This window comes from Gavia stellata, chromosome 19 (genome assembly GCF_030936135.1).
Source record: "Gavia stellata isolate bGavSte3 chromosome 19, bGavSte3.hap2, whole genome shotgun sequence".
Lineage (NCBI taxonomy): Eukaryota > Metazoa > Chordata > Aves > Gaviiformes > Gaviidae > Gavia > Gavia stellata.
This window is the reverse complement of record NC_082612.1, coordinates 15,867,516-15,889,562: the sequence shown is the minus strand read 5'-3', so window position 1 is coordinate 15,889,562 and position 22,047 is coordinate 15,867,516. Positions and strand designations below refer to the sequence as shown.

General features: G+C 41.0%; 1 protein-coding gene across 2 annotated transcripts in view; it reads right to left on the bottom strand.

Moving 5' to 3' along the window:
• Positions 1-538: 538 nt before the first annotated feature.
• The window catches only part of SMAD1 (SMAD family member 1), a 48,444-nt gene continuing 26,935 nt past the window's right edge, over positions 539-22,047 (bottom strand). Inside the window, exons 3-8 of one of the 2 annotated variants that reach the window (XR_009484359.1) lie at positions 13,366-13,623; positions 10,530-10,646; positions 6,477-6,698; positions 3,888-4,144; positions 1,273-1,986; positions 539-558 (exon numbers count right to left, since the gene is read on the bottom strand). Coding sequence is in view for 1 of the 2 variants with exons in the window: in XM_059827011.1 (XP_059682994.1) it covers positions 1,843-1,986; positions 3,888-4,144; positions 6,477-6,698; positions 10,530-10,646; positions 13,366-13,623 (998 nt within the window). In the remaining variant the exon portion in view is untranslated. Of the gene's footprint in view, positions 559-1,185; positions 1,987-3,887; positions 4,145-6,476; positions 6,699-10,529; positions 10,647-13,365; positions 13,624-22,047 lie in introns of those variants that run through there. The other variant, XM_059827011.1, reaches the window with a different exon arrangement.

Here is a 22,047-nt window from a genome sequence, read left to right as displayed (position 1 = left end):
CATGCATACATCTGGCTGAACACACATTCATCTCTGTTGCTCAGCTTTCACTCATGCTCCTGTTAGCGCTGCACGGTCCATTATAGCTAGGCACAGGTGCTGGATCTCCAGTCAACCCCCAGTCTCTCAAACTCCATCATCCCAGCACCTGACAGACACTTCGCAGCTGCAAAGGGACAGTCCTTTCCTCACCTCTCCCCAGAGCAAAGGCAGAGGTGTGAGGAAAGGAGCATGAAGGTTTCTCACCACAACCATGGCAAGGAGCAGCGAGAGCCTGCTGATGGTGCAACTTCAACAAAATCTCTCCTCATACAGATACTGTATGTTGAAATCTCACAGAAATTTAACTAAGTGGCTAGGATACTTCAGTGTTACTGCATCCATTCGAATCTTGCCTGGTTAAGAAATCTTTCTCTCTAGAGTACTCATTTATCTCATACACTGAGTTTAGTAGGGTTACTAACCTGTACTAATCACAAATCTCTAAGCTCAGCGTATCTTCATTTCTAGTTCTTCCTCCTCCAAGACCGTATCTTTATCTGGTTTGTTAAGAGTCTACTAAGAAGTGGACAAGACAAGGTTTTAATCAAATGTAAGCAGTAACAACGGGTTTTATTCAAAACTTCCAGTAAAGAGGACCCACTAGTTTTGGAATAAAGGTACTTAAAGCACTACAGCTTACGTGAATATAAAAGATCAAAGAGAAGAAAATAAAACAAGCAGTAAAAAAAAGTAAAAATTAAAAATATATATATTTTTTAAAAGTTTGAAATAGACCCACACAGGGATTTTTAAGTCCTCCAAACAATTAACAGTTACTAGGTTTGGCAAAACAAGATTCTCTTACAAAATTAAAAGCCTACTTCTGTTACACAAACTGTATAAAACTGCTCAATAGTTAAAGAGCACTCTGTACAATTTTGCCTTGAAATACATAGAGCTGCAGCCTTCAAACTGCAGGAATTAATAATTTTGTCCTCTTCACGGGTAAAAGAATTAATCAGCTGCGCAATTGTTTTTGGGGAAAACGAAGATGCAAAAATAGTCAGAATTAACAAGATGAAGCTACTATAAAAATGAAATGCACAGCAAAACTCAGACCTCAGTTTAAACTAACAAGCTACGTTTGCAATATATTCTACACTTCAATTGTCATTTTCCCTTCCCACTCCCACCTCCCCCCATTCAAATATTCCTAATTCCTTTATGGTCTAAATCTAATTAATTTCTAACTTTCAAATACATCGTACATACATTTAGCAAAAAACATACCTAAGATTCTTACAGCAGTATGGTCAGGACACAATTTCAACGATTATTACACAGTTATTGAGATTAAACCTTATGACTTTTTTTTTCTTTTAAAGAGAACAGCAACCATCAACTTAGACAAATGGTTTTAAAACGTACTGGAGAGCCTGCAAAAAGCAGACTTCAACATCGGCTCTCAGCCCCAGAGGACAGAGGGGAAAACGGCGAGCGCTGAACGTAAGGAAGAAAGAGAATCTCAGAGTGCCAGCTACAGGAAGATCCTTCGGGAACTCGGTCCGACAGACTGTGGTTTTGGCTTGGTCGTCCCCGTTGCACTAAGCCCTGCAAATCAACTTTGCAATAGTACATTACAATGTAAACTAAAATTCTTCATACCAACAGTATGTCAAAAAGGTTTTTTTTGTTTTCTGAATCCGACAGTTGGTCACAGAAGTCAAGTATTTTCATGGCTCTTAATCAGCTGTTGCCAGTCAGGGGGAAAAAAGAAAAAAAATGTGTGTGTCTGACTCATACGTCCTTCAAGTACATGCAGGGCTCAATTGTTTCCAAAATGCAGGAGCTTGGGACCTTTTAAGACACTGAAGAAATAGGATTATGAGGAGAGCCCATCTGAGTAAGTACTTTATCCAGCCACTGAAGGGGACCATGAAGATGTATCTCTATCCAGCATGGAGTGCTCGTTACATCTTGGCGATGATATTCAGCTCCCCAACCCTGGAAACAGAATCGTAAGTGGGGAAAGAAAAGAAAAAAAAAAAAATCACCTTATTTTATAATATCAAATACATAAGAAGCATACTTCAATCATCTTCTTTCTTACCAAAATACTCTAGCTTTCAACAGTCATTATCAGCAAGGTAGCATAACATCTTTGATGCACCAACTATTAATACATTTCAACAAACAAATCTGAAGTGAAAAAAAAAAAGAACTAAATTTGGAGGAAGTGTCACTTTGAGATTTCTTGATCTCTTGGAAAGGAAGTCTTTAACTTCTTAAAGACATAACCTGTGGCAGTGCAAAATTTCCCCATACCTCACTGCCAGCTGCATGATGTCCCAATAAAGCCTCTGAAGAGGGGGATAATCAAGTCTTCTCTGCCAAGACCAAAAATAGAACAAATTGGGGGAAATGCTGCCAAACAGATCAACAAATTAAAAAATGACGTCACAGACTGACATTATGGAAGTAGGGGTGAGGCATCTGTCAAAAATGAAAGCATCGTTTGCAGGATGGACACGATAAACTGAGCAATAAGTCATGTTCCTCTTTGGAGGAAGAGGACTTGGTCATTCCCCAGTAGGCTATTTCTCAAGTTAAGACAAGATAGGTTTTGTTTCAGCTCATACCTGATTCAGTTACAGTAATTACCAAAGATATAAGCAGATATTTAAACAGCATTCAAAATCATTTTCTAAGTGAACCATTTTTGGGGCAGGTCTGGAGACAAGACTAAAGATAGGCCCAGGTACAGTCTGCTCTAGTCTGTATTAACCCCTAAGAAAGGGATTACCCAGCTCCCAACACTGGTGGCAGCAGCTCTGAACACGATGCAGTGCAACATCCAATATGCAGGATGTCCTGTGCAACCGTTCAGGCAACACTGCTGTACAACTCTGTAAGATGCAGAGCTACAAACAACCTATTCCATTTTAGGAACCTCTGTACTAACACATCTGAAAGTTTCTATCCTCCTATCAAGAAGAGCACTTCAGCATATTACTATTCTCATTTGACTACTTCATACACGTGACCGGCACTTTTATACCAGTACATACGTTGACACTCACAGCCACATCACAAATCTTGACCTTGCGTGCCCCCCCCTTAGAATAGAAAGGTATGTATATTATTCCAAATAATTACTGCAGCTCCTAATTTGGGAGCTGCTGGTCAAGATTAGAGGATTATGCTATCTACACTCCCACAACCACTATAATGACTTACACTGCAGTCCCAGCTCAAGTCTCCAAAATACCACCCAGGAACAGAAGCATGAAGTTCAGCTGGGCCTCTTACAGAGCAGTAGATGGCATGGACCGTAACAATGGGTGAAAAAAGGAGGGAAAGCTCATGCTACACAATGAATTGGTGGCTTTTCCACTTCTAGGCCAAATAATTAATGACTCAATTCTTTTTAAAACTTACTTGTACTGTATCTTGCCATATCCCACAAAATTAAAAGACAAGCCCCGTAATTCCAGAGCAATTATGCACGTAATTCTGTATACACACACACTATATATATACACACACATTAAACACAAAAATTCAACTGAAACACGAAAAATTTACAAGATGCAATTCAATGAAATTGGAATAGTTAACAGACATGATAGAAATGCTTCACAAGTGACTACAGACTTAGGTGAAGAAACACCTTCTGCAAGTCACCTCACACTTTCAAAGTATGTGCGTTAGATGGATTTTTATCCACAAAGACAACTTCATTTCATTAAGATCTGTCTTACACTTAACAAACATTATTCCATATTTAAAATTCAACAGCTATTAACAGGTCTATGGAGGGAGGCACTGGACCATTCAAAATCACCACAGTAAGAAAAATGAATTTATTTTGCTTACAAAATAATCTCAAGCAAATGTTCACATACCTTTACAAAACTCATACGGAGAGTGCACATCTTAGTAAGCTCATACACTGTCTCAAAGCCATGGTTCACTGATTGAGCCAAAAGCTGAGCAAACTCTTGATTATTGAAAATCTTCAAACTGCAGCCACTGGGGATTTTGCAGACCGTGGTGGGATGGAACCCATGGTGGTAGTTGCAGTTCCGACTTTGCACAAAAATACTGCTGTCACTAAGACATTCAGCATACACCTCCCCACCGACATAATAGAGATGAACACCTAGGAGGAGAAGGTTGACATAAGGAGAACTGACGAATTCAGACTGTGTATCTATTTCTCATGCTCTGTCTCCACAGACATATGTTTCTGCTTAAAAAGATGAACATTAATTGCATATCAGACCATCAGCTCTCTGTCTTCAAACCTGATTTTTACTTTTCTTTTTCATCAGTAGGTGATTTGAAAGGAGGGTGTGTATATATGTATGTATATACAAGGGAAATAGGTAATTCCTGCATCTTAACATGTTGTATATTCAACAACAATAAACTAGAAAGCACTGCAGTACACTGGATGGCTTGACCACTTGAACTTTTTTCTGATTATATTTATGTAAAACAATAATTGTGAATGCAAGAGGAGAAAGCAGAAACCTACTGCATAATTTAGAGATACTAAAGCAGCCCCAAGTTGGATTCTCTGGAAAAGTCCTGAATGCTATTTTGGGTAGCATGAGTTTTTTCAGCTCGCTTTAATTCCAGAAAGTTGGAAAAAGAAAATGGCCTTTATATAGCCTCAAGTTGCACCAGGGAAGGTTTAGATTGGATATTAGGAAAAATTTCTTCACTGAAAGGGTTGTCAAGCATTGGAACAGGCTGCCCAGGGAAGTGGTTGTGCCACCATCCCTGGAAGTATTTAAAAGACATGGAGACGTGGTGCTTAGGGACATGGGTTAGTGATGGACTTGGCCATTAGGTTTATGTTTTATGTTAGGTTTATGGTTGGACTCAATGATCTTAAAGGTCTTTTCCAAGCTAAACGATTCTATGATTCTATATGCCTCAGATGTATCTGTCAAATGAGGGTACACACCAATTTTACAGTCCTTTCCCCTTCTACTGCCTGCTCCCTCACCTGCCCCTGATGGCAGCACGCCCCAGAAGAGCAACACAGAGGGAACCTTTGTGGAGATTTGCTGTCAGTAGGACTCAATTCCAAAGGCTTTGAGAAAGCAAGAAAATTTGCCTTTTGTGTTTAAAAATGGATTATTTGCTGCTTAAACCTTTCACCTCCCACAATGTCACAAGTCAGAGAAGTGAACACACAGAATTTAAAAGCTAAACTGAAGTCAAGTCAGAAAGCCTTGACTGTGCTCTGTCACATAAGATTTTGCTGCTGACTGTGCATGTACCTGTGTGGGTACATGTACACTCCCACCTGATCTGCAAAAACATTTATGGCTACACCTTCAAGTCTGGAATTTACTCCTCCTTCCTCAAAGACTAACAGGTCTACATCGTCATTAGTTGTACACATTTACTTATTCAACAGCATCCTTGTCGCTTCCACGTTCTGCTTCAGTACATACGCAGTTAAGTGTTTCAGCAGAACTCTGCTTGCAGCTGGGTTACTTTTAACCGGAAAATGAATGAGGTGTTAAATAAATATCCTGATACTTGGTAAGATGGATGGGGAGGAAAAGAAGGAAGAAGTATTAGGACTTGAGTGGCAGCACAGGTGTGGTGTACTGCTGAGAGCTGCACAAGTCCTCTTGTAGAGAAAAGCTCTCCAGACCAAGGGCTCAAACTTGAAGACCTGACAGTTCTCTTCAGTTTCAATTGTTTCCTCCTCTAAGGAGAAGGAAGATACTTCATTAATTGGCACTTACAATATACACCCTGCTGCCTGGGCATGCTGAAGCCTCAACTGTCTCAGAAAATTCAGAGTTTACTAATAATGTAAACACCTAAAAAAATTTTCTGGCAGGAATGCCCCATTGCAGGGGGCAATGCCAGTTTTGCCTGTCATTTGCATTATAGGCGAGTCCTCAGAAAAGAGGGCTGTATTAAGTCAGACAAAAACCAGTTTTGCTCTTTTGCAGGACACTGTCGCAGCCACAGAAAAGCAGCACAAAATTCCTACTGAAAGAATCACCAGCCTGTGAAAAATGAATTTGGAAAAACTGTTTTAGCAGGTTGTCTCTAAATACATGTTAGGATAGCTAATTTATGTTGAAACTAAGGCTAGCCAAAAATTTGATGCCAAGAACTGTAATTTCGATTTCCATATACACCAATAAATCAAGATAAATCAAGACATTTCATTAGACAAACTGCCTTAAACTCTCACTCTAATTAAGATTATGATAGCCTTCAGACAATTAAAAATTGATTAAGGGTAAGCGCTTCCCATAATTACACACCAGTTAAGAACAATACTTTGCTTATAAGACCTGGCCAGAAAATTGTGTATTCACCAACACAAGCACTTATCCCATATACTTGGGAAGACCAGCCTGCTCTCGAGGCAAGTGGCCCAGGTTGTCATGTCTAGGGACACCCCCCTACACCCAAAAGACCCCAAAAACCAGATGCAAAGATCCAAAACTCACCTTTGCCAATATGCCGCCTAGTGTTCTCAATGGTAGAGTTGCGGTTAACATTGGAGAGCAGCCCCAGGCAAAATCTGTTCTTGTTGTTTGAAGGATCAGTGAAGCCATCCACCAGGATGCTGGTGGAAGAAGCGTGGAACGCCTCCCCGACACGATTATTCAGCTCATAGTAGACAATGGAGCACCAGTGCTTCGGTTCTTCGTAAGCAACTGCCTGAACATCTGTAAAGCAACAATGGAAACGTTACAATCTAACGGTGCTGGCATACAGGCTTGAGATGTAAAGATCCATAAACGTGCAGATTTTGGCTGAAGATCACTGAAAGATGAGCTGGATAAGCAATGGCAGCTAAATGAAGGCTCTTCTATCTTCAGTTATTTTTGAACTTTTTATTGCCACAGACATACAATAGACTAATTTTACCTCAGCTTGCACAAGACTCACAAGAGACAAAGGTTGGCACTAGATATCAACAGAAAAGTGCAGGAGGCTCCTGGGCACATACCAAGCAGTACCCCAATATCCCTGCTGCATTTTCTACACCATGCTATAGTGCGGGTCCAGACAGCAGAGAAACACTGCAATTATACGGCTCAGCTTTCTTTCCAATTTAGTAAATTAACTTCTAATTCAGTTTGTTTTACTCAGCTACCAAATTACAAGTCACCTCTGTGCTTACTGCAAGGTTATATAGTGACAGGGGGAAACAGCATCACACAATTGCACAGGAGGCCATTTGTAACTTTGGGTACCAAGAAGTATAGCAACGTAGCTTAAACATACAGTCAGCAGATCAATCTTTCAGCATTCAGGGTGTGCACAAATCTTTCTCCTGGGCTTCTTGGAGGAAGGGTAGGAGACTTCATAAACCAACAGAGATTGACATTTGTCTGCACAACATGTATGAAGCACATCTTCAATATGAACAGATACTGCTTGGGATCAGAGGCTGAACAAGGGCATAACATGCAGGATCCTAACAATTACACTGGGCTGAAGAGCAGATGAAATGAAGGAAGATATTATTTAAAGAGAACCTTTTATTCATCAAGTGCTACCAAATGCAAAATCTGCAACTGTTCATCACCAAAAATTTACTTGTTGAGTAACAGCAAGGATTTCTCAGAATGTGGTTTTCCAGATTCTGGTAACAAGAAGCTCCTCCTCAGCGGCTCCTAACTGAAGCTGGGAATTGTGCAGAATGCAGACAGGAAATTCCTGGGTCACGGCTTCTACCCATCAAGCTCTAGAAACACATGGAAGTCTTGAGGTAACACTTGTGACTGTGCACGGGGAACAATTTCTCCAGATGACACCAAAGGTCTTTACCAAAAAGAGTTTCCCAGCGGGTGTCCAACAACAGCATAGGCTTCTTCAGATATCTCCACCCAGTGCGCATTCTTTCAAGTGCCAAACACAGCTACAAATTATTAAACTGCCTCCAAATAAAAGGAAGCTAGTGAAGGGATGTGGTTGCTTTATGTGGTTTCTTTTAAATGAAGGCGACTATTTCACTGCTAAGCCTAGCACAGTTGGACTTGCTGCTAAGATACCAACTTTGCAGAGTAAAGCTCCAACTACAGGTCAAAGTGCTAAAATGAAAATCAGACTGGTATTACAGGAAAACTTGATTCTCTAGCCAGAGGTTTCCTTCTCCCAGCCCCAAGACTTTACTGAAATCAGTCAACTAAGACCAGTGTTAGTATTTTCCTCTGTTCACAGATCATACTGGTATGAGTTTTCTGACACGTGCAAAACAAAAAACAAAATGTCCCCCCCAAACCAGCAGTACGTAGCAGATACAAAAGGTGGCAAATAATCAAAAGCAGGATAACACACCCTGCATCACTGTGAAAATGTCTGAGCATAGTGTCTACTGCTGACCAATAACTTGCTTAAAACACTGGTAAAAAGGAGCTGATCTTTCCTGATAGCCTAGCATTTTCTATCCTTTCACATCACTGTAAAAAAACCCAATAAAAATAATAAAAATCAGTCATTAATTATTAGTAAGAGGTTAGTACACTTTTAATTCCCATGAAGATGCCAGCAATTATCAAAGTTGCAGCTTTGCTCCAGTTCTCAAAGTCAGGAAGAAATCTTGCCAGCTGGCCATTCTTACAGAATGAATCATATCTCTCTCACACAGATTTCATACTAACTTCCTTACATTTGCTTTAAGTCATGCAGAGCAGGTGCGTTTAGTCTCTCTATTCCCAGCATGGGCCAACAATGGAAATTACCCAACTTCATTGACAGGATGCAGCTTGTTAAATCAAATCTCTTAAGACTAACAAATCACCACAAAGAACATGCTTCTAAAAAGTTTGCAACAAAAATGCTGCAGTAAGTTCACAGTAAAAACTCTTCTTTTACAACCTGCAGCAGATTTTTTTTGAAGTAGTGCAATTACAGCATAAATATACGAATAAGAAAGACGTGAAGGCACACAGAAGTAAGGTATCTTTTTTTTTTTTTAAATGAAGGGACAGAGATGAAAATCCATTGTACTAAACTACTAGGAGGGAAACATACTAATAGACACAATTTTTATTTTGAAATGGTTGAATGTTAAAAAGCAGGAAGAAAAATGTAAATCTTTTTTTCTTTATCAACTCTCATGTAATAGAGAAATTCTACAGTACTCGTGTTTTGTGAGAGGGACAAACATGCAAAGGTCTGCAGTTAGGCATAAACATTTATCAATGTACTTTGGGCCAGCAAGCACTATATATACACACAGAGTGTACTGGATCAGCGAAAAGTGGAAATGCTACAGATGGAGCTTATCACCTGCAAAACTCATGCCACACAAAGAGTAAATAGGTTAGCACAAAAGCTATCCAAATTGTTCTAAAGAGGGAAAATATACTTCCTGAAACCAGACACTAAGCTTATCAACAAAACAAGTACCAAAAAAAAAAAAAAAAAAAAAAATCAAACAACAATTAAATTGTTCATATGCTTGTGATCTTGATAATCATTCTGGCACAGCATCCAGCTTGCTGCTCTTTCTTGGCATGGGCCACAACTGTGTAAGCTTATGTGTTCTCTAAAGGGGCTATTTCTCACAATGTGATGAATGCGCTAAATCCTTTACTCAGCAGTCACGGCTGGCTGCAAAGGCTTTAAAAAGCAATGTGTAAAAAGATGTCTGTGTCATAAATAGGGTTTTTTTAAATACAGATTTTAAAGTCTGTAGCAATGCCACACCTCAGGCAGACAGCTCTGAATTCTGAACCAAGCGCTATCACTGTGTGACTCAAAGAAGGAACAAAAATGGGGAGAGAGGGTGGAACAACACAAAATACAAAAAAAACTCAAACGCCCTTATAACCAGGAGAAGGGTACATTATTAAAAGTGGAGCATTCTCTTCAAGGATGGAAGTTTAGAATTCAGGACAAAAACATAATAAGAAAAGACAATTTTATGAGATGTACTGTCTCAGAGGAAAAAATACAGATATTCCAGTTGCCCACGTAAAATGTCTCAGGGCATTTACACAACTGACAGTATTAGCATCCATCCTCTGATCAAGTCTTTGCTTGGAGAGCTATACTTGACCATATCTACGTCATCCACAATTCAGTAGCTTTATATAGCATTAACTGCATTGGTCCAATAAATGAATGTAGTCATAAGAGAGAAAGAGACTCCTTTCCTTGCACACATGTAGTTTCAGCATCACTGGAATTCCTTCTGTTTGGTGATTATTGGAAGTTTCAGACACCAAACATAAAATTACTTTGGTCGTTGAGTTGGTTGGGAGTAAGAGAGTAATAAACCCCATACATTTTACATTTTTAAAGAGCCATGTGATAGCTTCTTGTCTTAAATAAATATTTACATTTATAAATTTTTATTTCAATTTACTAGTTCATCCCTTACAACAACAGAAAAAAAATACATGACTGTTTTTTTTTCTTTTGTACAGGTAAAAATTTCCATAAACAACATACATCCAAAATTAAAACTCAATTATCAAAAGTAAGTTCTGAAAATTCTTTACTATTAAGAAGCAAAGCAGAAGATGAGAAGGAAGTGTTTTTACCTCCTCTGTGTATGTCAGGGGGAATTGCAGGTGCCATCATGTTGGTATCCATTGGCTGGGAGGTATCGTGTGTCATCTGATCTTCCGGAGGCAGGTAAGCAGGAGGGGGAGTATCAGCTAAATATAGAAAAGGCAGAGATACACGAGTCCTTTCCTCTCTTTAAAGTATACATACATACCCACATAAACAGTTTTAGCCTGGAAATGCTTCCAGCCTGACTCAGCTATAAACTTCCACCCACCAGAAATCTGAGAAAGCAATCATGGACCTTGAATCAGGAAAGCAAAGAATTACTGTGCATATTAAGCACCACTGTGATAAAAACAAGTCACTTCCCCCCGCCATCAAGCCACAAAAGAAAGCTCAGCTATGTTTCCAGCCCATGTTTTTTGCAGGTTGAAAGTGCCATATAGATATTAAGGTACAAAGAAGTCTCAGGACCAGGCTGGAAGTAGATATCGAATATTGTAAATGTGAAGAGAAGTTGGAGCAGTAAACTTTCAGTTCGAACTCTTCTGTTTCCAACATGATTCTATCAGCAAAGTATGCAAACGTCCCAGATGTATCCAGGACCTTATTATTGTCATTGCAAAGTATTAGCTCTATTTGCCTAGACTGGGAACAGTAGAAGGTGTTCAGGAACCCAAATTCTATAGAAGTAGCCACCTGGGTCTGGAATTTATCTGCCAGTGTCTCTAACTGGCTGTACTGCCTTGTTCAGGATTGAATCACTAGCATAAAACTAGCCTGTGCACAGTGACTGTACTCACTAACACGCTGCTTTCAGCCCTGTTTGAAGCATCCCAGCCAGGTACTCATGTTGCCCTTCAACTGCCCATTTCATCTCTGGGAAAACTTCCCAAATGGCTTCTTAGAAGCTGCAGGAAGTTGCCAACGTCACCATTTCCCAATACACCAGAGGACACTCTCCTCCAAATCAATTGCACAAAGGTACGTGCAAAAGAGTGAAACCCTTGCCTGATCCCTGCAAGCTTTCGCTGCAAAAGCTGAGATTAGATTACCACTGTACTATCTCTGGTGAACGTGGCTGCTGCTCATGCCACATTTACTTCCATTACTGAGAGCATGGATTGCAAACTATCACAGCAAATAATCACAGGGGCCTACAAAACCCTGAAAACCAAATTAGCATCAACAAAAGGCAGGAGAATCATACCACTGCTTTCTAAGTTTTGGGCTTTTTGTGGGGTGTTTTTTGGTTGTGGGGTTTTTGTGTGTGTGTGGTTTTTTTTTTTAAGACGACACATGTTAATGAAATCTATTAACTGCTTATTGCTTAGGAGATGTTCTGTTGAGAGCTTTCAATCTAATGCTGGCAGGTACCTTGCTAATTCCCTTACTTGGATACCCTCTGTTGGATGAGAGAGCAGCCGAGAAAGACAGAGATGACAACAGGACTGCATTAAAACACTTAACAGTCTGCACCGGAGTTTGTCTCGTGTTTTACTAAGCCTTAAATGTTACTGTGTGTGTAAACATGATGTTAGTGATGCACAGATAGGGAAACAAGATTGTAAGGCCACAGGCAACAAATTACCCCATATCTAGAAAGTTTTCAAGATCTCTGGGTAACTGCTTTGCTCCTTTTATTTGTATTTTCCAAAAGTCAGCCTCTTTCCCCATTAGTGCAAGTCGGATAACTGTCCAGAGCTAAGCATCAAGGACATCAGTATCTTGACCGCTCCTCTAATTCAATTTCTTCACTGCAGCTGCTGACTTGTCTTTATGGGCATGCGGACAGAACAGACCCTCAATGATCAAGTGAACTTCCACAAGCCAGTGTTCAGGAAGACCTTGTGAGAGAAGCCTTTATGTCTGCTGGAAGAGCCCCAATCACATTTAAACAAAAAAAAAAGGAAAGACAGATGGTTTTGCAGCAACTTTTCACATTTTTTAGAAAAGTCAATAAAAACTCTTCTCCCTTCCCTCCTGCCTCTGCAAACTCAGTTGTCTTCACTCACAAGAGAAAAATTTTAAAGACAAACAACTATCAGCAGCAGAAATCTATGGATGTTAATTTCATGTAATAGAAAACAAGATTTTCACAACTCTGCCGCTTGGTTTATGCATGCCCTCCCTCAGCCCCCGAAGAAAACATGCAAACAGAACATCAATAAGCATTTGTATGTAGTCCTTCTCCCAGCATTTAGATCAAGAAATCTGTCACAGACTGCTTCTGCAGTATTTTTACCCATCCACATGTAAAGACCAAAAAAAAGACAGCTTCACAGAATTTTCTACGGACATCAGTCAAAGGAAGGTCGTTACTACTTTGACTTTAGGAAGTAAAACAGCCTGAAGATTTCTTTTCAGGGCCTTAAGGAACTGTTTTTCAGTTGAAGTATATTTGTTTCTTGAAATTACATCATTATGTGAAGAAATTTTATCAAGTAGCAATAGCATGATCCCCTCGAGAAACATCCTTCTTCTGCAGAACTAAAGCCTTGTGCTGAATTTATGATGATCTCTTTCCTAAGCAAGGATGATCTGTAGCGTTACACTTCTTGTGCATTAAACACTATGCTTTGTGAGCTAAACTGTTGAACTGGTCCCCAAAAGATTTATAATCCCTTGCCCCGCCCCAGAGGAGTTTTACTGTAATGTTTTAACTGTGTTTGAAAGAGGCACAATATAAAAATCCTCAATATTATTACTAGACAAAGCGATTACATAGTCTTTATTACCTTACATCTCTCAGCTCCCTGTGGAATACAAGCGTTGGTTGATAATTTGGTATTATTAAGCAAAAAACCATGATAGCAGTGATGTCCAACCACCTTCTCCCTACTGAAGAGGAACCGAAGTTGACTGTACCTGGCATCTGGAAAGGACTTCCCGGGTCTGAGCTGGCTGGAGAATGTGGGTAGGTGCTACTGCTGCTTCCAGGCGAGTTTGGATAGCTGCTGTTGGGCGAGTGGGGGAACGGGTGACTATTGGGTTGCTGAAAAGAGTCCGGGAAAGTAGCATTGTGCGGCATGTGGGGCTCGTTTTGTCCCAGGTTGCGGAATTGGGCCAAGAGGCTGTGCTGAGGGTTGTACTCGCTGTGCCTTGGAACCAGCACTGGAGGAAGGACTGGAAAGGGAGAAAGAGGGAAAAGCCACAGCATTAGAGACTCAGTTCTGAAGGACTAGGCTATACAGGGAAAAAAACACATTCTTCCTCCCCTAAGGCATATTCACATCTGTCTTAAAAACAAGGTAGTCAAATCTAGGAGCGCATGTCTAAGCAAGAACTCTTTTCCTTATATCCGGTTACTGCATAGCTTGAATTCATAGTGATCCTGCTAGCTACCTGGTTTGCCAGATGAGAGCTTGTATTCACAGAGGGCCAGTGAAGAAGAGCCAAGAACAAACTGCAATTCTGCGTTTTAGTTTTACTCGCGCAAAGAAATCCTGGGAAGTAAGTGCGTTACAATGCTGACGTGCAGTTCCTTTTGCTGCACTTGTGATCCTGCTAATCACGTAATGGCCTGTAACCCAAAACCTTGCTAATAAGGACACATACTTTTTTCTGAAGACAATACTAATACTAATAGGCCTTGAACTCAGTCTGGTCCCAACAGCTGTAATTTTATTTTTAACCTGGACTATGTTCTTACAAGTTAGTATTAAAACAGTTATTAACTCTTCAAGTCAGTTTACAAAATGTGCAATTTAAACAAAATTATGTAGTTCAAAAAAACCAACTGAGCAGCAATTGAGCTCCAACTATATGCTACTATGGGATCAGAGAAACACACATCAGAAACTACTAGTCTCACCACACTCCCAAGGCCTTCTCACCAGCGGGGAAACAAAGGTCTCTTTTTAACTGGGAATATGAACATTATACCAGATACACAAAGAAAAAAGAATCAGCTCTTTTTCCAGTGCCTCAGCTTCTATCTTTGAATGCTCACAGCTAAGTTGAAGCTACTCAAAGGATTAAAAGCTTGTCTTGTTATAGACGGAGATTTTTGGGCGATGGAGGGAAGAGGAGAGGCAAGGGCAGGGAGAGGGAGATCCATGCACAAAGTAGTGGAAGTGAAATAAAAAAAAAAACTTTTTCCTCTCCACATCTGCCCCCCTTCATCACCTCCATTTCCCAGTTCCATGGCTGAGCAGGACTGGAAACTGCACCCCCCCCACCCCGGGATAGTCTGCCTTCAAGGGAGGGTGCCAAAAAAACCCCACAAAAAACAGTGAAAGCAAGCCAGGCTCCCATCCTTCTCCCTGAGACTCCTGCCCTGTCCCCAACACCTGGTGGGCACACAGAAGAGGAACAGGAGCATGTATACATGACAAGACTATACAGACATAACTATTACTCAGATTGAGATAGGTGTTTCGGAGTCAGCTGCTTCACCAAAAGGCTGAATTACAAACTAATTGCAAAAAACCCCATCTTCTTGCCAAGACAAACAGGTTCTTCCAAGACACTAGGGCATCTTTACTCTTACAGCACTTTGCTTATACAGAAGCATTCAGATACTTAGGCGAGCATCCTGGAGTCCTGGACACCCCTCGACGCATAGACCAGGCCTCAGGTTTAGGTCCATGTTTAAAATGGATACAAAAGGATGCCACACAAAAAACTCACTCTCTATTCCTAAAGCAAGTCACCAATTAACTTTTTTTGGCATATGCCTAAGAGAGAAATTAAGCCACCAGAATTTTGCCTGCTAGTGGCATTAATGCACGAAAAGTTTGATCTCAAAAGTCTTCACTGAACATACACTGAAAAAAATCCCAACCCCTCCCTACTGACATTAAGGCTGCCCATTAGAGTCAGAAGCAGCTTTTAAAGATTTAATCTGATGTCTCACTTTCTTAGAGCAGCTTCACTGAGATTCCAACAGATCTCAAATATGAGGCAGATGTCACCCCTAAGTAGACTTGTTCAGATGTGAAAATTTTAACCAATTCCACTTTACAAGGACTACACCAAGTTCCTAATTATGGCATTTTCTGAAAAAAACCACATCCATCAGCCATTCCATGGAAGTTCTCAATTGCAAAACACCCCAGGAGAAGCTGTATCTCCCTCAGCTGTACAGACTGGCCCTTACCTCTAATGCAATCATTCTCACATGTCACTGGAAAAAGCCGTTAAAAAAAACCCCAAAGTTACTCAACATTCAGGTAGACATCACAAATCCCCTCATTCACAACACAGCAAAACGTCAAACCCAATGTCTCTGAGTATTAGGATTTCTCAGAATTAAGCTTGTTCCGTTAAACCCAGCAGTCCTTTTGCAGTGAGGTCAAGCACTATTTAATTGTCATAGCCAACATTTGCTAGGCTAATAAATTACCAGTGAAAAAAGTAACAATGAGATCATGTGTTAAAAAGTATTTTCCCTTTCCTGTCTTTATGATTCTTCCTTACTTTTCCGATTAGTAAAAACACAGCTTTCCTATCTCTTCCCTTCCTACGGATGAAGGTCAAGCCATTAACTTTTCTGAAGTTAACTTGTGCAGAAAGTACATCACCTACCTTTCCCATCCCCTACGTCACATTAAACAATGACATACATGACATCACAGGAAGCTACACAATTTATAGCATTTTAAAATAGCAGGAGAACAGGATATTTTCTGTATGTTTTCTGTAATTAAAATAATGCAGTACCAGATTTTCCCAAGGTATATACGCATGTCTTCTCCTGTTGGGCAGAACCACTGGTGAAGTTTAGAAGGACTCAAAATAAGAACAAGACTCCTCTTCCCAGCTCTCCCTCATGCAAACCTACACTTTTTGTCCAACTACTTCAACCTCAAATGATTAAATGCCAACTTCTTCAAAATACACATGGAAAAGGGGAAAGGGGGGAAAAGAATACAACAGGTACTGATACAACACGAATAGTCTCAAAAATATCATTGCAGAATTTACTTTGAGTGCTACTCCTAATTCACATCCTCCCTGCATACATACAACCTTAAATGAGGAGGAAAAGCCCTGAAAGGCCATGTCAGGTGGGACAGAGACTACAGCGCTCCAATTAGTCCACAGTCACTCACTGCCATAACCTGATCTCTCTGCAGCTCACAGGCTTTTTTGCAGGCTAGCTGCTCCTACCAGAGTCACAGAGAGGTTAATCTGAATGCTGTTCACTCAGGAGCGAAGACATAAGCAGGGACCAGGGTCCTTTGCAAGTATGGAAGGATGCCAGGAGTTCAAAACATAAAGGGAGATGCATACCCTTCTTGCTCCCCTTGCCCCTGTGTAAGGCGCTGAGCTTCTGGTCAGGTTGCAGACCTCAACCATATGGAATAACAAATTACTGAGGCTCAGTACAGCAGGGGAGGAGGCTGATCTCTGTTGCAGCTGCCAGCTCCAGGAAGAGGTATAATTGAAGGGGAGAAAGCATGAGAGAGTTATTCTGTGCTAAGCCAGCACACCTGTTGCTATAAAATAATGAAGCAGCGCACATCTTTGCTGTGCGGATCTCCGCAGGATGCTGCTCTGACAGTTTGCAGACAGAATTTCTCCCTTCCTCTTTACCTTCTTTAGCGGAAGGGAACATAGATACAAAAAAAAAAAATTTTTTTTTTTTTTAAAAATCATTGTTTCTATTCAGTGGGGATGCATATATTTAAAGGAAACATACTATTAAATACACTGTTGTCTTAAAAAGACACTGCAACAGCTTTGCAAATTCAACCTCATTAAAATGGTTAAAACCAGTTAATAGAGTAGAACCAGAAGTCACCCGACAGCTTGATTTCTGTACTTTCTCAAACATCAGATTAAAAGGTTTTATGGGCTATACCGTGGCTAAATTTTGCTCCAAGATTTTGTGTTGATGTGGACCTAGAGTTGAGAGTTAATACATGACTACCAGCAGTAATGCTACTAGCAAGGGTTGAAGAGGAAGATAAACCCCCTGGAAGCCAGGCTGGGTATGTTTCTGGAACTGCAGCTAAGAAGAGATCCTGTATCTATCACGACAGCCTGGGAATTGGGTAGCTTGTTTTTACCATGCAAATAATACCCAGAGTATGCCCGCCCCAAACAAGTGGAGCTGTATTAAAGAAATTACAGCTACAGGGCAATTTCACCCACATTTTACCGCCACAGGGCTATTTCATCTAAAAGCCAAGAATGCCAAAAATATAGAAGATAGACCAAAGACAACCTGGCTGTTCAGATAAAATGTTCCAACTAACCACAGCAAGAAAGAAATGCTTTTATGAAAATGTAATGGTGGCCTTTGAAGAAAGCTACTGATCTCTACTCTTTGTATCTCCAGCATGTCATCCTGTTCTTCAGAAAACTAACAGGTGTGCTGTCCTAGAGTAAAGATTTTCTTGGTTTTCTTTTTTGTTCTACTTTCACATTCCAGAGGTAATGATTTTAGCACACAGAGAAAGTCTCCAATTTATAAATATAACTTCTTTTTTTTTTTAAAAGTTTCTCTATTAAAAAAAACCAAACAACTAATCCAAGCCAAGGACCTGCTGTACTTTCAAAGTAGCGTATTTTCTATCCAGATGGGTTTCAGCTATCTTACCCAAGCCCTTCTTCTGTGAGCTTTAAACAATAAAAAATAAAAAAAGAGGAGCAATTGCTGCTCTACTTTCTGCTTTTAAAAATCATGACGACTTGGTCAACATATGTTCTGTAGAAGGGTTTGTACAGGCTTATACCACAACAGGGCCCTCAGTCCTAATGAAGACCTGAGGGCGCTATCATTAGACAGCGCACTTTAATTTGCAAGCATCATATAGCTGTATTTTCATGTGAATTTATGCAAAGCCACTTATGTTTTGCTAGAAAAAGAGAAGTGTGGGTTGGGAAGCAGAGAAATCCTCACACACCAGTTCATGCTATTTGGAGACACGTATGAAAACATGGGGCAGGGGGAGGAACTTGAGCCTTGTATTCCACACTCTAGATAGAAAAACCTGCAAAGACGAAGTTGTAAGAAAAACGAAGAGTTAGGAGAAGAAAAAAACAACCAACAAAAAAACCCCAAATGCCGCATCAGTGTTAAACTAACAAATTTCAACCCTCCTAAAGACTCCTAGCTTAATTTCCTGCCTTTGAGGCCACAGCAGCTGAAGTTGGCTGTGGCATCCTGGTGAGCAGTCCAGTCCCACGGTGGGAACAGAGCAGGTACCGACGTATGCTCAGCTGAAAGCGCTTAGTTTTGCTTGCTGTCTGTAGCATTAGAGAGTCACTGAAGCATGCTGACTGAAAGGTCTTGCCAAGACTTTGCTTGTAAACAATAAAACGCCAAGTAGAAAGAAAAGTTTTAATGTCATTAAGGTTTTCCCGTGTTACCTAAAACAAGACCTGGCAAAATTGAATATTCTTTGACCAGAGGACAAGTTCTCACATACAAAGACACTTACATGTCTACACTTAGGATAGAGTTTAGTCTTGGTTTAAAAAAAAAAAAATTAATAGTGTTGTGGCAAAAGCAATCTCTGACGATCTAGCTACTTTATGTTGTTCCAATACCACCAGGCTTAAGCAAGGCTGTACTACTGGCTGTGGTAGCACGGCTTTGCTTTAGTGTTTTCTCAAAAGCAGAAATGCCAGCCTTTTAGACTTTTGCTCCAAACCTATGTTCTACTAATTGCAAGTGAAAAGGCTCAATAATAGCTATTCAGCAGCCTGTTTTGGGTGACAGACGGACAAACATGCCAGACTTTCTATCCCGGGAGAAAGCTGAGAGCTGACTTGTTTTCTCACCTCTTAATTTTATTTTGCAGTTTCAGTAGACCCCACAGCTTGATTTGTCATTTTGCATAGTTACAACTGAAGACTGTTTTTAAAAAAAAAAAAAAAAGAAAAAAGGCAAAACAGTTGTTGCTTTACTGACTTTACTTTGACATCAGACATTTGGTCTAAATGCATTTGGCAAGTAATATTAGTACATTTCCTGCATTACAATATTCAGCTAACATCAGATTTTATTTGCGGATGCTCTGATAAGCTAACAGTTTGATTAAACTGACATTTGTCAAGGCCAATTTCAGAATTTAGTACTAATTGTATGCACATTAGTGAAGGAGTTCTTGTAAGCAGATTTGAGGGAGAAACAGTCTTGATACAGGAGGAAGTTACAGTGTGATAGCGTATATTAATTCAGACATTTACACAGACCAGAGTTCAAATTACCCGTATGAAAGCCACAGTCACCATCCTACTGAGTAGGTTAAAACTTGGAAGTCTGGTCTTTCAAGTCAGAAGAAACATCTGAATCTGGTTAATTTTAAAGAAAGGAAAAAAAAGGACACAAACATATCCTTCTTAACAACTTTTATCCCTTTATTACAGCTCATTTTTCTGACACGTGGTAAGGTTAGACAAGGAAAACCCTGCTGTTAGACCATTCCCTTCTTTCTGCCTCCCTGTTTCAATTCCTCTCCCCCAGGTCAGTTCTCATGGGGGATTTTAGATCCAAATTTTGCAAAACTGAAATGAAGGAAGTTTTCTACTACTTGCCAAGCAAACTGACAGTTGCTTGCTATTTTGAGAAACCATCCTATAATTGTGCCCACCTGTTGTAGCATGCTATTTTTAAAGTTACATCCAACAGCAGCGTTACACAGTCATACGGCAAAACTTCTCAGCCGTCACACTCTCTGCTCCCTCACCCCCAGCCTGCAGAGGTGCAGAAATCCTGCTACGAAATCATGCGGGAACAAGTATTTTCCTAACTTGGTTCTACATATTAACTCCCAAGGGAGGCACCGGTTTTCTTCTCCCTCACGTCCCCCGGAACAGTTTCCCTTTCGCCTTCGCACCCCCGGCCCCTCTCCCTCCGATGCCTGGCGCTGCCATGTTATCCTCCACCAGGCCTGGTGCTGTGGAGTCATATGGGCAGCTGCTCTGCTGGGCTCCCTCCAGCCCGGGGCCATCAAAGCTCTTCCATCTGGCTGGAAACAGCACAGAGGCTCTCGCACCAAGCCCTGTTCTCCCAGGTGCTGGGGGGTGGGAGCCACCAAGCAAGCCCCAGGACCCCAAAAAGCCCAGCCAGGCAAGCTTGCGGTCCTAAAGGAACTAGCCACTTATTCCCAACTTCTCCTCTCCTGGCTCCAAATTTGATCTGGACAGACTCACGGCACCTGCCAATTTGACGGTCCCAGGAGCTGCGTTTGAACCCTGCTGCTTGCCAGAAGTGGCATTAGCGATCCGACAAGCGACCGGCCGCAACAGGCTGCGTCAGGTTGGAAGCGCAGGGGGAGTATGCTGTGACAGGTTTTTAAAGATCCTTTTCTCAATTTGCCCTGTCTAGAAACAGTTTGGGAATATTAATTTTATATGTAGGCCGGTCAAGCACAAGGGTCAGTTAGTCATCCCCGTCTCATCCCCATTTCATTTCTCTGTAAAGTACCTAGAGAGTGAGAGAGAGAGCTCAAAAGCATGATCAGACCAATATACACAACCAAACATCTCTGTGACTTCAAATGGCATTAAAAAGCTCCTTTAAACATGACTTATTTTTCTTTCACTGAGGACCAGAGCTGCAGCACTGTACAGGGGAGCATTCAAGCAGCATTTCTTCCAGGACCACGTGAGGCTAAACCTGCCTTATCCAGGATTTCCACCATTCTGAGCTTCTTTCTGCACCCCTGGTGCCTGCAGTAGGTGTGCAGCCTTATGGAGACTCACTTAGAGCAAACAGCAGAGGAGATCAAAGTCAAATATGAAAACAATCAGGTTAAAGTCATAGGCAAGGAGTCCCCGCCCGGAGCAAAAACAGTACAACACACCTAGCGCTCTCCTCAGAGCCCGGGGACCTGGCCTGTTCTTGTGGCAAAAAGCAGCTGTACATTGAGGTAAAATGTTTCTTGCCAAAAACAAGCTTGCCGAAGCAGGCATTTACTTTGAATTCATGGTTATAATGGAAAGGAACATCACGCTCTTTAGGCAGAATTGAAAATTCAACCATTCTGACAGTGTATTTGTCCGTGTCATGAAAAAGCAAGCACTGCTCATGCCCGATTTGGGTGGAACATGGGCACCATCAGCTTCGTAAAGCCCCTTGACGTAGAGCAGACTGCAGCCAGCTCTCCAGAGAAAAGCAGCTTAACAGAGGAAAATCATCCAGCCTTTTTTATCTATGCTTTATTGGTAACTGCAAAAAAACTGAACCAGTGTAGTTATTTTCTGCCTCCAAGCGGCTGTGCTAATGGGCTGATCCATGTAACCACAGTATTTCAGAGGATAGATTGCCTGCTTCTGGACTGACCGGTTTTAGTACCCTCTGGCACTGCATGCTTCAAGCACAGTGGAGCATCAGTAAGCACCTCCAGAAATGAGTATCGAAAAGTTAACAACTGCATTTCCCAATGCAGGTTTAAGCTCACTCAGATCAACGAAGAATAGGTTCCTCCCAAGCCTGACCCCTGAGGAGGTTATCAGCAGATTCTGGACACTCAGGAGACAGCATTCACTTGCGGGGCACGGAGTAGCCATTTACATAAACACTCTGCACCTTCAAACGCTTCCCCACGTGAAGCATAAAAGGGAAGATAATTCCTCTTTTGCCTCCTATGT